This window comes from Orcinus orca, chromosome 15, assembly GCF_937001465.1.
Source record: "Orcinus orca chromosome 15, mOrcOrc1.1, whole genome shotgun sequence".
Taxonomy (NCBI): domain Eukaryota; kingdom Metazoa; phylum Chordata; class Mammalia; order Artiodactyla; family Delphinidae; genus Orcinus; species Orcinus orca.
In genome coordinates, this window is record NC_064573.1 from 51,171,299 (window position 1) to 51,188,269 (window position 16,971).

General features: G+C 37.1%; 2 protein-coding genes across 2 annotated transcripts in view; one reads left to right on the forward strand and one right to left on the reverse strand.

Annotated features, from left to right (window-relative positions):
* Positions 1-16,971, forward strand: part of ESCO1 (establishment of sister chromatid cohesion N-acetyltransferase 1) — a 1,212,023-nt gene that overhangs the window by 936,625 nt on the left and 258,427 nt on the right. The window lies entirely within an intron of this gene.
* The window catches only part of MIB1 (MIB E3 ubiquitin protein ligase 1), a 117,592-nt gene that overhangs the window by 17,272 nt on the left and 83,349 nt on the right, over positions 1-16,971 (reverse strand). The window contains exons 13-17 of the mRNA XM_004273761.4: positions 10,325-10,457; positions 7,118-7,204; positions 5,191-5,352; positions 2,636-2,817; positions 1,051-1,243 (exon numbers count right to left, since the gene is read on the reverse strand). Coding sequence (XP_004273809.1) covers positions 1,051-1,243; positions 2,636-2,817; positions 5,191-5,352; positions 7,118-7,204; positions 10,325-10,457 — 757 coding nt within the window. The remainder of the gene's footprint in view (positions 1-1,050; positions 1,244-2,635; positions 2,818-5,190; positions 5,353-7,117; positions 7,205-10,324; positions 10,458-16,971) is intronic.

Sequence of the window (16,971 nt, forward strand, 5' to 3'; positions counted from 1 at the left end):
TTCTTTACACTCGAAGGCTCTGCAACGAACCTGGCAAATCTCTTTGGTGGGTATGTAAGTTTTTCTACTTTTGTACAGGTTTGAAAATTCCATAACTTAAAATACAAACAGACTCCTTACTAATTCTTGGAATTCAGAACTGGTCTAAAAAGGAGTGACAACATAATCCTTCCTCTCTACCTTCCTGTTCTGTCAACCCTCCCTTGCAGACATTGGTTTTAATTCTGTGTATCATAACACAGAGGAAAGAACAGTGACTTAAGAATCAGGAAAACTGCGTTGAAGACCCAACTGTCAGTGTACTTCTTTGAGCTTTGCTTTTTTCAATTATTTCAGTAAACCAAAATGAGTAAGGTGGAAAAGCACTCAGTTACATTGGAAAAAAAAATGAAACCAGAAACCCAGAAAAGAATACTGCTTCTCAACAAGCAAAAGGAGTCAGATGAGATAAAAAGTTCAGAGGAGATACAGAATTTGACCACCAAAAACTGCAGGATGATCAGACTTTATTTGCCTAATGGTGGGATACAGTACGAAATGAATAGCATTGTCTATGAAGTTTTCTTGCCCAGTATGTCTAAGCTGACCCTAATCAAGCAGTTAGATCTAACTTCCAGTTTACAAAAACACAAAGGATATAGAAACAAATTAAAGAACACCATGATAAAAATCAAATAAATCCAGAATGTGTGATATTCTACTGAAAATCAACTAGTCTTTTACAAAGAGGAATACAAAACAATCCACATGTACTCAAAAAAGGTGCAATATACAAGTAACTACAACACAAAGTGGAATTAAATACACCTTTGGGTTATAAGGCGCTTTGAAAGTAAAACAGTAGATTACTTTTATTTTTAGCTAGTACTGTAGTTTACATATTTCAATTGGTGTCTTGATAAATGTATAAATTATACATTCCCATATTTAGATCAGTCTTAGGAAGAACAAAATTAAAAGACACGTGGCATCATATAATCTTATTTATCATTAACTGTAGTCTTAAAGAACTTCAAAAAATAATAAAATGCTATATTAAAAACATATTACCTTTGTCCTGGATTGAACTTGTTCTTTACAGATGAGGCATTTCTTGACTCGTGGAGAACACAAAGAACAGGTAGCAATATGTCCACATGGGCCAAAAAGAGTATCTCTCTTCATATCTGAGCACACCATACACTCTTCTAAGGTTTCAGAATCATTACTAATCATAGAAGGACTTCGAGAACCCACCTGACCACTAATAAAAGAAAATATTTCTAATCAAGCCTCTGAGAATATTCATATTACAAATTCATTAATTTAAATGTTTTTTAAAACATCTAGAGCATCATTAGTATGGGTAAAAAACTTTAGTTATGTTAAAAATTAAGCTTTAACATCTATATATGAAACATTGTATACTATATTTTTCTACTTCTCTGCATTTTTACATACTTCTGGTACAATTCAAATTTCAATTCAACAAATCCTCACCCAATGGAAAAGAGTGAATCTTCTTCTAACAAAGAAATCAAACACCCTAGTTTTTAAAAATTAACATAAAGTTTCCCTCAGAAACTGTTTTATCTATATAGGACCATTTGAGGAAGACACAGGATATAGGAATAAAACAAAAATCCTAACTAGAGCCCATGTTAGTTATGCTAACTACAGACAGAATGAAGCTTTATCAGAGTCCACAACTGACAGGGCACTTTGGAAAATATGTCACTGCAGCTGCTGTTTTGACATTTAAGTGTATCCTTAAGGAGCATAAAATTCTATTACAGAAAGACAGAACACGTCTATAAATATATATATACAAGACATAAAAATACATATGCACAACCAACTACAGGTACAGATAGAAAAGGGACACTCTGTTTCCACTAGGATCTTCAGAAACTCATGAATACGCGGGCTCACATGTACACATTCAAAGTGGTTTCCCCTTACACACCAGTGTTTAAGTTATTGCTGCAGTAATTACAGTGCCTCTATTTATATATTTTCAGATGCATTCTGCCTTGCTCTAATAAAATGCCCCTTAAGAATATACTTAAAGAAATGTATACACCTCTATATAAAACTGAATACTACTCAGCCATAAAGAAGAATGAAACAATGCCATTTGCAGCAATATGGATGGACCTAGTGATTATCATACTAAGTGAAGAGAGTCAGACAAAGACAAATATAGGATATCACTTATATGTGGAATCTAAAATATGATACAAATGAACTTATTTACAAAACAGAAACAGACTCAGACATAGAAAACAAACTTATGGTTACCAGAGGGGAAAGAGGTGTGGGGGGGGGGGGGCAGATAAATTAGGAGTTTGGGATTAGCAGATACAAACTACTATATATAAAATAAACAATAAGGTCCTACTGTATAGCACAAGGAATTATATTCAATATCCTGTAATAAACCATAATGGAAAATATGTATATATATGTATAACTGAATCCCTTTGCTGTACACCAGAAATTAACACATTGTAAATCAACTATACCTCAATAAAAAATAAAATAGAATAGAATAAAAAAGAAATGTATATACCTCATTATATTAATTTCCCTGTAACTGTGGAACCACATGATACTTTATGTACAGAATATTAGGTTTTATGATAATAATACAAACCTGACTTTTTCTTTATGACACTTTGCCAGTGCCTTGCAGAGACTTGGATCAGGACAGAGATCAAGTGGCGACTGACCCTTCTTATTTCGAATGCTAAGGTCAGCACCATTAGCAGCCAAAAAACAGGCAATAGATGCTGCACTCTTCTTCTCGGCTCCCTGGGTACCAAGTCCCATTATTAACTGAAATCAAATGAAAAAAGTCATTATTTTCCCTTTAGAAATCTGTTATCAATTCTTATCACCCTATATATATATATATATATATATATATATATATATATATGCAAGAATGTGTGTGTATGTGTGTGTGGTGTGCACGTGCTTGCGTATATATGTATGTATATATGAATATGTATGTGTGGTAAAAAACATGTCTGGCAAGACTATACAGATGTGGTGGACACTTATGAGTTGCAGTCCTAGCATCCTTCCTCCATGACACCTACCCCCCAATTTCCTCAGGTGTATTGTATGAGGACTGACCCATCTCCAGTTTTAGAGATGAACCAAAGATGGCTCAAACCACTCAGAGACCCACCTCATCTATAATTAGTTCAGGGGTGACACATACCTAAATCAGGTCAATTAAGGCCAATAAAACTCAAGAACAAGACTTCTGATTGAGATATTGAGGAGACAGTCTCCCTTTTCTACTCAATTTGTCTCTGGAACTGCTAGCAACCAACATGAAACAAAAAGGGGAGAGACAACTGAGAAATGAACCAAGAACCAGGAATTAAGCCACGAAGTGGAGAATGAGACAGATCAGGTCCTACTGTCATCTGAGCTTCTGACTCACACATCTTGTCTGATAATAGTCATAATAATTGTTAATATTTATGGAGCATCTACAATGGACTAAGAACTATTTTAAGCAGTTTCCATGAATTAACTCATTTAATCTTTACAACCTTATGGAGGTAGTTACTCACTTCCCCTCGTTTCAAAATGAGAAAAATGAGGCACATAGGGGTTAGAGTATTTACCGATGGTCATATAGAAAGGCAGCAATTCTCAAACACTTTGGTCTCAGAACCCTTTACATTCTTAAAAATGAATCTAAAATTCATACGGAAACATGAAGGACTCGGAATAGTCAAACAACTTTGAAAAAGAAGAAGAGACTTATACCACTGACTTCAACATTTATTACAAAGCTACTGTAATCAAGACAGTGGGTTGACATCACATAGATAAAGACACAGATCAATAGAAGAGAACTGATTTTAGATAAAGGCACAACAGGCAATTCAGTAGAAAAAGAAAGTCTTTTCAAACAAATGGGGCTGGAATGACTGTATATCCACAAACAAACAAAAAACAAAAAAGAACTTTGACCCATACCTCATATTATGCATATAAAAATTAACTCAAAATGAATCACAGACCTAAATGTAACAGCTAAAACTTTATAAACTTCTAGTACAAAATAGGAGAAAACCTTAGTGACCTTGGATTTAGCAAAGATTTCTCAGGACACAAACAATAAAGGAAAAATTGGTCAATCAGACTTCATTAAAATTAAGAACCTCTGCTCTTTGAAAAATACTGTTAAAAGAATGAAAAGAGGGCTTCCCTAGTGGCGCAGTGGTTAAGAATCCACCTGCCAGGCTTCCCTGGTGGCACCATGGTTGAGAGTCCACCTGCCGATGCAGGGGACACGGGTTCGTGCCCTGGTCCGGGAAGATCCCACATGCCGTGGAGCAGCTGGGCCTGTGAGCCATGGCCGCTGAGCCTGCGCGTCCAGAGCCTGTGCTCCACAACGGGAGAGGCCACAACAGTGAGAGGCCCACATACCGCATTAAAAAAAAGAATCCACCTGCCAATGCAGGGGACACGGGTTCGAGCCCTGGTCTGGGAAGATCCCACATGCCATGGAGCAACTAAGCCCGTGTGCCACAACTACTGAAGCCCGCACACCTAGAGCCCATGCTCCGCAACACGAGAAGCCACCACAACAAGAAGCTCACACAGCACAATGAAGAGCAGCCCCCGTTCGCTGCAACTAGAGAAAGCCCGTGTGCAGCAATGAAGACCCAACGCAGCCAAAAATAAATAAATAAAATTTTTAAAAAGAATGAAAAGACAAGTTACAGACTGGGAGAAAGTATGTGCATATCACATATCTGATAAAGAACTTGTATTCAGTTTATAAAAAGAACCCTCAAAACTTAGTAGTAAGAAAACAGCTCAACAAAATAATGAAGAAGGTCTGAAGAGACACTTCATCAAATATACATGAGTGGTGAACAAGCAAATGAAAAGATGTTCAATACCAGCAGTCATAAGGAAATGCAAATTCAAACCACAAAAAGATACCACAATACTCCTGTTTGAATGGCTAAAGTTATAAAAGGAGAACCAAACAACTTTTAGTAAGAATGCAAAACAATACAGTTAGCATTGACTAGTATTTAGCTCATAAACTAAATCTGTACATTTGTAGCTCTGATGAAATATCTTATCAGGTGCAAGTTAAATTAGCCATAAATATAAGCCTCTGCATTAAAAGATGCTCCCACTGGCACTGAATTAAAGATTATCTTTACTCACGGTGTTTTTGGATGGCTCCCAGGCAGCATCGACCTTCCCCACATCTTGCATATCTTGAAGCTGACGTAGCTGAGACAAAGTGTGATGCCTCAGAGCTTCATGCAAAGGAGTATCCCCATCCTTATCCTGAATATCTAATTTGGCACCTGCACGGACCAAAAGCTAGAAGAGAAAAACATCTTATTTTGCTAAAGTATTCCACCCACAAGAAGTTACAACATCTCTAAAGTAACAGTGTGAGAGCCCTGGACCTATCTGACAGGGTTGCCATGAAAGTTAATTATTCTTATGTATTTGCTTGCTAAATTACTCTATACCCAACCCTGTGACTCCTTACAAATAATGATGAACCTGGTTATTCAAATATATTGAATTAGAGAAAGCAGAAAGAAATAAGAACCAAAATGTTGCTCAATTAATCTACTCTAAGATCAAGATAACTGGGGGGAAATTTAGGACATTTTTTTTCTCATTTTAATTTCAGATATGTGAGTTGGGATATTTTAAGTATTTCCAATAGGACCAAGTCATAACGTTCAAAATTCTTCTATTATTTAAATAAGCAAGTTATTTATTTCCATTCTCTTTGGTTAATTTTCTCCAAATATATGGTTATAAGGGTTATAAGTCCAAATATCAGAGAAATGAAGAATTTTTGGCAAGGGGAATTTTAAATAATAATAAACGTGAAGTGTTTGCTAAACTGCAATCGCTTACATATAACACATAATTGATATATCTCAATCAATTTTTTTAAATATATTTATTTATTTTTGGCTGCATTGGGTCTTCATTGCTGCACTTGGGCTTTCTCTAGTTTCAGCGAGTGCGGGTTACTCTTGGTTGCGGTGCACTGGCTTCTCATTGCAGTGGCTTCTCTTGTTGCGGAGCACAGGCTCTAGGCACGTGGGCTTCAGTAGTTGTGGTACATGGGCTCAGCAGTCGTGGCTCGCGGGCTCTAGAGCGCAGGCTCAGTAGTTGTGGCGCACGGGCTTAGTTGCTCCGCGGCACGTGGGATCTTCCCGGACCAGGGCTCGAACCCGTGTCCCCTGCATTGGCAGGCGGATTCTTAACCACTGAGCCACCACGGAAGCCCTCAATCGATATTTTAAGTGGTCAACATAAAACTTTGCTTACAGTGCTTCAACAAGTTCCCTAATCATTTCTGTAAATGTTATCAGAGTTTTAGAAAAATACCATACAAAGAAACCAATCTCAAGCACATGGTCCTACCTGTCTTGGCTAATTACTGTTTTCTTTTGTTTTGCTTGCTTTGTTTCAAAAAGATTATATAATGTCTCTGCAGGACAGTTTCTCAAATTTGAACATGCATCACAATTACCTGGGGGCCTGTTAAACCACAGATTGCTAGTTCCCACCCTTGGAGGTTCTGATTTGGTTGGTCTGAGGTGGGGCCCAGGAACTGACTTTTCTACCAAAGTCTCAGGTGATGCTGATGCTGCTGCTTCAGCCTCCAAACTTTAAGAATCACTGCTCTACAAAAAAGTTGTAAACAGATAATCTTTCAAGTATTTTGACTGGAATCACCAGATTAGTAAAATAAAAATACACATGTCAGCTTTTTTGGAATCTGTTCGGCAAATGTCTAGCCGAAGCCTTTAATTGCAGTTCACTCTCAATTATAAAAATTAAAAGGGAGTATACTTTTTAAAAAAACAAATTTGTAAGTTACTCTGAAATCCTCTGATTTAATATTCTGGCAATTTACAAATCTGGCAACAAAATTATAAAGACTTTGAATATCAGAATCTTAAGATTTTCCTTATTACAAATTAAAACTCTTTACTCAACGGATGTAAAAGATTAGCCTAAAATCATAATTTTTACCTCCAGCTATGCCTTTTGAGAAATCTAACAAAGTATGATTTAATAAGCAAAGATTCACTTTATAAAGTAGACACGTTACCCTCACAATCTGGGTGTGCTGCCGCTCAACAGCAAGGTGTAGGGCAGTCTGCTGGTTCACATTCTGGATATCCAGGTTTGCGTTACCCTGAAGAAGAACAAGGCATACACAGTTGAATGTGACAAGAGGGAAGCATACTAAACTAACTCTTGGCAAAGAATCAGTACACTGGACACTACTGACCACACCCCCTTCCTAGGGGCTGGGACCTTGTTCTCATATGGTAACATAGGAAGAAGTGGATAGGGCAGCAAACTTTCTGAAGTGTAAGAGCAAGTTTAAAATAATTATTTTTATTATGGTGATTCCATCTAAGAACAGTTAAAGGACAAAGTACAGTACAAACACAGCTCCCTTTTAATCTCCATTATAGAGCAATGGACATAATCAGCTCATTTTAACTGTAAATATTTCCTGAAAATATATTAATGAGTCTTCACATTGGATCTAGATTTCTTTTAATGACCTAATAAGGTCAGTTCCTCTTGCTGCATAATTGAGCTCTTCCTCATTCAGTGAAAAGGAACTCTGCTGGAGGGTGAGACGATAACGCTTAATTAGTACATACAAACACTTATTGAAGGAAGAGCAGAAAGCCCCACCAAGGCCCTGAGATAGACAAAGGACCATGAGAACAGCTGATGCCAAGCACAGAGAAAAGGGACGGAGAAGCAAAAGCAATGAACACAGTGTCAGTGGACCTGGGTTCAAGTGTTGTCAGCTACGCGCTTTGTGAGTTTAAGCAAGCACTGTATCATTTCATGCCTATTTCCTCAGCTCCAAAATGGTAAGGGCACAACCTATTCCAGGGGTCAATGTGAGGATTAAGAAAAATAACAATGTCAAAATGCCTAGCACCATGTCTGGCATGATAAAAAATAATAATAAATTTTTTAAAAATACTAAAATTAAGTAGAGGGCTACAGAGTCAAAAAGTAAACTGTATCATTCCATTTGTGTCTTAGAACCATCCATGCCCTATGATCACAACTCTGACACCCCTACCTGTGCACCTGCTTGGTGCATCAGGTAGAGCTGAAACTCCCTTATGGGAGTTTGGTTGGTCTGAACATGCTATGACATGTTCGAGAAGGTGCGAGTTTCTGGATTGTTTTTACTATTTGTGTTTCTTTGAGTGCAATCATTAGGCTCCTGATCTCAGCTTGCTTTCCTTTTTTTTGGCCGTGCCGCGTGGCTTATGGGATCTTAGTTCCCCAACCAGCAACCGACCAGCGATGATGGCCCATGGCAGTGAAAGCGCTGAGTCCTAACCAGTGGACCACCAGTGAATTCCCTCAGCTTGTTTTCTTATCATGTCTGTTCTCATATAAATGCAGAAAGTGAGGGATCTCCTTTTAAGTTTCCTGAACTTTTTTCCATCATTTAGATTTTCCAAAGTAGTATTCATTGTATGGATATACCATAATTTGTTTATTCAGACACTAGTTGATGAACATTTGCTTTGCTTTCAGTTTAGGGCTATTACAAATAATGCTGCTACAAGCATTTAGTAGGAGTATTTCGTGGAAATGTGCCCTCAGTTCTCTTGGATACATATCTAGACGTGAGACTGCTGGGATGAATATATGTTTAACTTTATAAGAAACTGCTAAACTGTTTTTTCAACATGGCTACCCTGAAAAACACCAGCAACGTTTGTGAATTCTAACTGCTCCACATCCTAATCAACACCTGGTTTTGTTGGCATTTTTAATTTTAGTCATTGTAGTTGGTGATTAGTAGTGTTGGTGTAATTTCTGTTTTCCTAATGACCAATGGTAATTTAAGCAAGGTCACAAGATACATGGTAAATATATTTTAAAAATTGCAATTCTATATATTAGCAATACATAACTGGAAATTGAAATTTTAAAACAATACAATTTACCAATAGGATCAAAAAAATTACTTAAAGATAAACCTAATATGTGCAAGAGCAATCAAACTCCCCCAAAGACTTTTAATAGAAACTAATAACCTGATTCTAAAATGTACTGGGAAATTCCAAAGATCTAGAACATTAAAGTAGTTCTGAGAAAGAAAAACAAATTTAGAGGACTTACTCTAACTGATTTCAAGACTTACTATAAAGCAACAATAACCAAGACAGTGTGGTACTGGCTTAAGGTCAGTCGTTTGGATTTTGGATGAAAAGGAATTTATCATAATTAACAACACTTCTAAGAAAATTAATTTTAATAATAAAGGCTTACAATGGCAGGGGAAAGGTTTGTTTAACTTTTGAACTATTTTTTTACCTAAACTTCTGTAGTTTATGGAATGTCTATCTTATGATCTATGACCTAATTACACATAATGTACTATCTACTAAATTCTTCTGCTGTTTCATCTTCTTAACTAGACTGTAAGTTCCTTGAAGTCAGGGATCACAGATAATTCTTTGGGAACTTTAGTGCTTAGCTATGGCATATGCTTGACTGAAGCATTTAAAAATTTTGCTGAATACACCAAAATATCATAAAATTGCAATAAATGGGTTTCCCCCAAAATCCAATCTCATAAAAATGTAGAGCATCTTATTCCTGAGATGAATGAAATGACCAAGGTGAGCCTATGCTGCTATCCAAGGGGTCCAGCAGTAGTCATGAACTGCATCCCTAGATCCTAGCTACAGCCTGGTGTTACCTGGTGGCAACTGCCCACACCAGCTTAGATATCAACATGATGGTTCTTGGTGCTACAGCAGAGTGATACTTCCACAATAGCGGCAGTGATTCTGGAAAATCCCTTTTCATTGATGCCTATTTTGTTGGACCAAACCAGGAAGACTGTGCGGAGAGAATACTGGAGACTGAAGGATTCCCCGCCCCCCCCCCGCCCCCTTCTCCCCACACACACCACTAACTCCCTCCATTTAAGAACGAATGTTAGGGGAATTCCCTGGTGGTCCAGTGTTTAGGGCTCTATGCTTCCACTGAATGGGGCACAAGTTCGATCCCTGCTTGGGGAACTAAGATTCTATATGCTGTGTGGCGCAGCCAGGGAAAACAAAAATAAAAACAAAAACCAATGTTAGGCGGAAGACTAAATTCATATTATATCTGAATTTGCATCATCATGGGATTTTGCTGTAAGATCCCATCATCATGGGATTTTACTTATTATCAACTAATAAGTAGTTGATGAAGTAAAAAATAGATAGCAATGACCCAAAATTGTTAAAAATTACTGAACTGCTTTTCCTACCTGATGTACCAACAGTTCAGCCACTTCTACATGATTATTGAGGGCAGCCAGATGCAAGGCAGTATAACCATCATCTTTCTTCTCATCCACAATCCACGGTCTTGGTAATTTCGACAGTAAAACACGCATTGCACTGAAAGTCAAATATTTAATTAAATATTTTCTTTAGAAAAACTATTCAAAAGAAACTTTTAAAATCAAATGAATATACTTCTCTTTAAAGAAAATTATGCCCTTAGAGACAAATAGAAATTCAAAATTTCTAAATCGGGCTTCCCTGGTGGCGCAGTGGTTGAGAGTCCGCCTGCCAATGCAGGGGACATGGGTTCGTGCCCTGGTCCGGGAAGATTCCGCATGCCGCGGAGCGGCTGGGCCCGTGAGCCATGGCCACTGAGCCTGCACATCCAGAGCCTGTGCGCCGCAACGGGAGAGGCCACAGCAGTGAGAGGCCCATGTACCGCAAAAAAAAAAAAAAAAATTCTAAATCTTAAATACACAGCCTTTTGATATTGTAAGAGGTAAACAAATTATTGCTGTTTGGAGAACAGAATCAAAACAGAATGGGAGTGCTACAAAAGGGAAACATTATGAGAGGAAAAATACCAAAGGTAAAAGAAATATACCCTAATAAGGATATATGTTGGCCTTGTGGAATCTCTTAGGTTCAACTGGAATAGTATATATTAACGAAGAGTTAATAAAGAACAACCAGGTAACAACAGCTAAGAAGGAAAAATAGTGATAAGACAAATTTTAGGTAGCTGGCAGATTATCATGAACTCTGCAGAATTAAAAATGTGATATATGTCATTTAGCAGTGCTAAATCCAGTTGATATCAAAACACACAAAATGGTCACTATAATCTAGTATTTAAAATTTAAGATATGGTAACAAAGTATCTCCAAAGCAAAAAAGACAAAGTTATCCTAAAGAGCACCAAAGATTAAACCGTAAAAAATCAGGGGAACTAATTATCAAGAAATCATGCTTTGTAGAGAAAAAGCTAGCCTACCACTCAAAAAGGAAAATAAAATCAGAAGCAACTCTCCTAAGCCTAACCAGTCTAACTTTTCTTAACATAGAGGTTTTGTGTGGAAAACTCATAACGTAATTTGGAAAAAATCTCCCTTAATACATCTATCAACTAATTGGTTTTTTTTAGGAGTGAGACCTAAGATAACTGCTCCCGTAAAGAGTATTGGACTTGGCTCAGACACACTGATATACGTATTAGATATTGAATCTTCCCTCACACCTAAAAAAGGCAGTAAACACAGAAAAGAAAAGCTTTTAAAATTGTGCCAATAGAGTATAAAAGAGCAAGAAATAACAGTAAGATACATATCGGGATAGTTTTTCGTAAGGTGATACATATGAGAGAAAAATTTTTAATAGAGAAATGTTATAAACGTATGGAGAAACAGTCTGAAGATGCAGAATAAGAATGTGTGTAAATGAAACTGTAAGTCTCTAAAATAATGAGACTAAGGCCTAACATGAGCCAGAGCATGTTTCCTTAACAGCAGTGGTCTATGAATCCCAAACAGGAAATCCAAGACATCTGAGAACAAGCTTTGGAGGATCCAAGAATCTCCAAAACTGTACTCAAATCTGGAAGTTTATAGCTTTTCTCAGATTTTTAAACAGGTTTATGACCCAAGGTGTACTGAGAATCAAAACTTTAAGACAGCCTTTGGTGGTTGTTACTGAAGTTACAATCACTGTTTATGGGTAACAAGACTTCTTTAGAAATCTATGAACCATTTTCTCCCAGAAAATACACATAAAAATCTATACATACAATTTTGAGGGAGTCCAAACCCCCTAAGGTTCCATTCATGGACCTCATACAAAGCTAAAGATTCCTGCTTTAGCTCATTTTCTGTAATTATAAAGATTCTATACCTCCTCATTCAGTGGATTAGAATAGAATACTAGAAATTCTGTAGATTTTGACTCAAATTCTTAATGGGGAAAAGTACTGGTACAACAATATACTACTGATTGTTTGGATTTAGCATAATCATGATGCTAATGCCATAAATTATGTTACCTTACACACTTGACCATGTGATAAATGGAATTTAGCTTTATGATTCTTTTGGAGAGTTTTGAATATTCAAGTATTAAATCATGTGAAAAAAGTTTTAATAAAGACAAAATGTAATCATTAAAAATAATAAGATAGGACACAGATTTGAAATTTGCTCTCCTGTCTTCTCCTTGGATGCCGTGTGAATAAGGCCTGTCTTCACTGCAAACCTCGGATATCTTGGCATTTTGGCTTGCTATGTTTCTGACAAAGGGAACTTGGCTGGGATAAATCGCCCAGCAAAGAAAAATCCAAGACACCAGTAAGATTTTCACCACAGTTGTCTACGCCATGTGGCTGAGAGGGTCTTGGTGCTCTGGCCGGGTGTCAGGACTGAGCCTCTGAGGTGGGAGAGCCAAGTTCCAGACACTGGACCACCAGACACCTCCTGGCCCCACGTAATATCAACCAGCGAGAGCTCTCCCAGAGATCTCTGTCTCAACACTAAGACCCAGATCCACTTGACAACCAGCAAGCTCCAGTGCTGGACACCCCATGCCAAACTAGCAAGACAGGAACACAACTCCACCCATTAGCAGAGAGGCAGCCTAAAATCATAAGTTCACAGACACCCCAAAACATACCACTGTATGCAGTCCTGCCCATCAGAAAGACAAGATCCAGCCTCATCCACCAGAACACAGGCACCAGTCCTCTCCACAAGGAAGCCTACACAAGCCACTGAATCAACCTTACCCACTGGGGGTAACACCAAAAACAAAGGGAACTACAAACCTGCAGCAAGCGAAAGGAGACACCAAACACAGTAAGTTAAGCAAAATGGGAAGACAGAGAAACACACAGCAGATGAAGGAGCAAGGTAAAAACCCACCAGACCAAACAAATGAAGAGGAAATAGGCAGTCTACCCGAAAAAGAATTCAGAGTAATGATAGTTAATGATCCAAAATCTTGGAAACAGAATGGAGACAATACAAGAAACGTGTAATGAGGACCTAGAAGAACTAAAGAGCAAACAAACAATGATGACCAACACAATAAATGAAATTAAAAATTCTCTAGAAGGAATCAATAGCAGAATAACTGAGGCAGAAGAACGGATAAGTAACCTGCAAGGTAAAATAGTGGAAATAACTACCGCAGAGCAGAATAAAGAAAAACGAATGAAAAGAATTGAGGACAGTCTCAGAGACCACTGGGACAACATTAAATGCACCAACATTCAAATTATAGGAGTCTCAGCAGAAGAAGAGAAAAAGGGACTGAGAAAATATTTGAAGAGATTATAGTTGAAAACTTCCCTAATATGGGAAAGGAAATAGTCAATCAAGTCCAGGAAGCACAGAGAGTCCCATACAGGATAAATCCAAGGAGAAACACACCAAGACACATATTAATCAAACTATCAAAAATTAAAGAAAAAATATTAAAAGCAGCAAGGGAAAAGCAACAAATAACATACAAGGGAATCCCCGTAAGGTTAACAGCTGATATTTCAGCATAAAGTTCGCAAGCCAGAAGGGAGTGGCAGGACATATTTAAAGTGATGAAAGGGAAAAACCTACAACCAAGATTCCTCTACCCAGCAAGGATCTCATTCAGATTCGACGGAGAAATTAAAACCTTTACAGACAAGCAAAAGCTAAGAGAATTCAGCACCACCAAACCAACTTTACAACAAATGCTGAAGGAACTTCTCTAGGCAGGAAACACAAGAGAAGGAAAAGACCTACAATAACAAACCCAAAACAACTACAAAAATGGTAATAGGAACATACATATTGATAACTACCTTAAATGTAAATGGATAAAATGCTCTAACTATAAAAGACACAGACAGGCTGAATGGATACAAAAACAAGACCCGTATACATGCTGTTTACAAGCGACTCACTTCAGACCTAAAGACACATACAGACTGAAAGTGAGGGGATGGAAAAAAGATATTCCATGCAAATGAAAATCAAAAGAAAGATGGAGTAGCAATTCTCATATCAGACAAAACAGACTTTAAAATAAAGACTATTACAAGAGACAAAGAAGAACACTGCATAATGATCAAGGGATCGATCCAAGAAGAAGATATAACAATTGTAAATATTTATCCACACAACATAGGAGCACCTCAATATATAAGGCAAATGCTAACAGCCATAAAAGGGGAAACCGACAGTAACACAATCATAGTAGGGGACTTTAACAACCCACTTCCACTAATGGACAGATCAACCAACAGGAAAACAAATAAAGAAACACAAGCTTTAAATGATACATTAAACAAGATGGACTTAATTGATATTTATAGGACATTCCACCCAAAAATAATAGAATACAGTTTCTTCTCAAGTGCTCATGGAACATTCTCCAGGATAGATCTTATCTTGGATCACAAATCAAGCTTTGGTAAATTTAAGAAAATTGAAATTGTATCAAGTATCTTTTCCTACCACAATGCTATGAGACTAGGTATCAATTACAGGAAAAAAAAACGTAAAAAATACAAACACATGAAAGCTAAACAATACCGTACTAAATAACCAAAAGATCACAGAAGAAATCAAACAGGAAATCAAAAAATACCTAGAAACAGATGACAATGAGAACACAATGGCCTAAAATGTACGGGATGCAGCAAAAGCAGTTCTAAGAGGGAAGTTTATAGCAATACAACACTACCTCAAGAAACAAGAAACATCTCAAAGAAACAACCTAACCTTACACCTAAAGCAATTAGAGAAAGAAGAACAAAAAAACCCCAAAGTTAGCAGAAGGAAAGAAATCATAAAGATCAGATCAGAAATAAATGACAAAGAAATGAAGGAAACGAAAACAAAGATCAATAAAACTAAAAGCTGGTTCTCGGAGAAGATAAACAAAATTGATGAACCATTAGCCAGACTCATCAAGAAAACAAGGGAGAAGACTCAAATCAATAGAATTAGAAATGAAAAAGGAGAAGTAACAACTGACAATGCAGAAATACAAAGGATCATGAGAGATTACTACAAGCAACTATATGCCAATAAACTGGACAACCTGGAAGAAATGGACAAACTCTTAGAAAAGCATAACCTTCCGAGATTGAACCAGGAAGAAACAGAAAATATAAACAGACCAATCACAAGCACTAAAATTGAGACTGTGATTAAAATCTTCCAACAAACAAAAGCCCAGGACCAGGTGGCTTCACAGGCGAATTCTATGAAACATTCAGAGAAGAGCTAACATTCATCCTTCTCAAACTCTTCCAAAATATAGCAGAGGGAGGAACACTCCCAAACTCATTCTACAAGACCATCATAACCCTGATACCAAAACCAGACAAAGATGTTATGAAAAAAGAAAACTACAGGCCAATATCACTGATGAACATAGATGCAAAAATCCTCAACAAAATACTAGCAAACAGAATCCAACAGCACATTAAAAGGATAATACACCATGATCAAGTGAGGTTTATCCCAGGAATGCAAAGATTCTTCAATACATGCAAATAAATCAATGTGATACACCATATTAACAAACTGAAGGATAAAAACTATGTGATCATCTCAACAGACGCAGAAAAAGCTTTCAACAAAATTCAAAACCCATTTATTATAAAAACTCTCCAGAAAGCAGGCATAGAGGGAACTTACCTGAACATAATAAAGGCCATATATGTCAAACCCACAGCCAACATCGTTCTCAATGGTGAAAAACTGAAACCATTTCCACCAAGATCAGGAACAAGACAAGGTTGCCCACTCTCACCACTATTATTCAACATAGTTTTGGAAGTTTTAGCCACAGCAATCAGAGACGAAAAAGAAATAAAAGAAATCCAAATTGGAAAAGAAGTAAAACTGTCACTGTTTGCAGATGACATGATACTACACACACAGAATCCTAAAATGCTACCAGAAAACTACTAGAGCTAATCAATGAATTTGGTATAGTAGCAGGATACAAAATTAATGCACAGTCATCTCTTGCATTCCTGTACACTAATGATGACAAATCTGAAAGAGCAATTAAGGAAACACTCCCATTTACTACTGCAACAAAAAGAATAAAATACCTAGGAATAAACCTACCTAAGGAGGTAAAAGACCTGTATTCAGAAAACTATAAGACACTGATGAAACAAATTAAAGATGATACCAACAGATGGAGAGATATACCATGTTCCTGACTGGAAGAATCAACATTGTGAAAATGACTATACTACCCAAAGCAATCTACAGATTCAATGCAATCCCTATCAAACTACCAATGGCATTTTTCACAGAACTAAAACAAAAAATTTCACAATCTGTATGAAAATACAAAAGACCCCGAATAGCCAAAGTAATCTTGAGAAAGAAAAACGGAGCTGGAGAAATAAGGCTCCCTTGACTTCAGACTATACTACAAAGTTACAGTAATCAAGACAGTATGGTACTGGCACAAAAACAGAAATATAGATCAATGGAACAGGATAGAAACCCCAGAGATAAACCCAAACACATATGGTCATCTTATCTTTGATAAAGAAGGCAAGAATATGCAATGGAGAAAAGACAGCCGCTTCAATAAGTGGGGCTGGGAAAACTGGACAGCTACATGTAAAAGA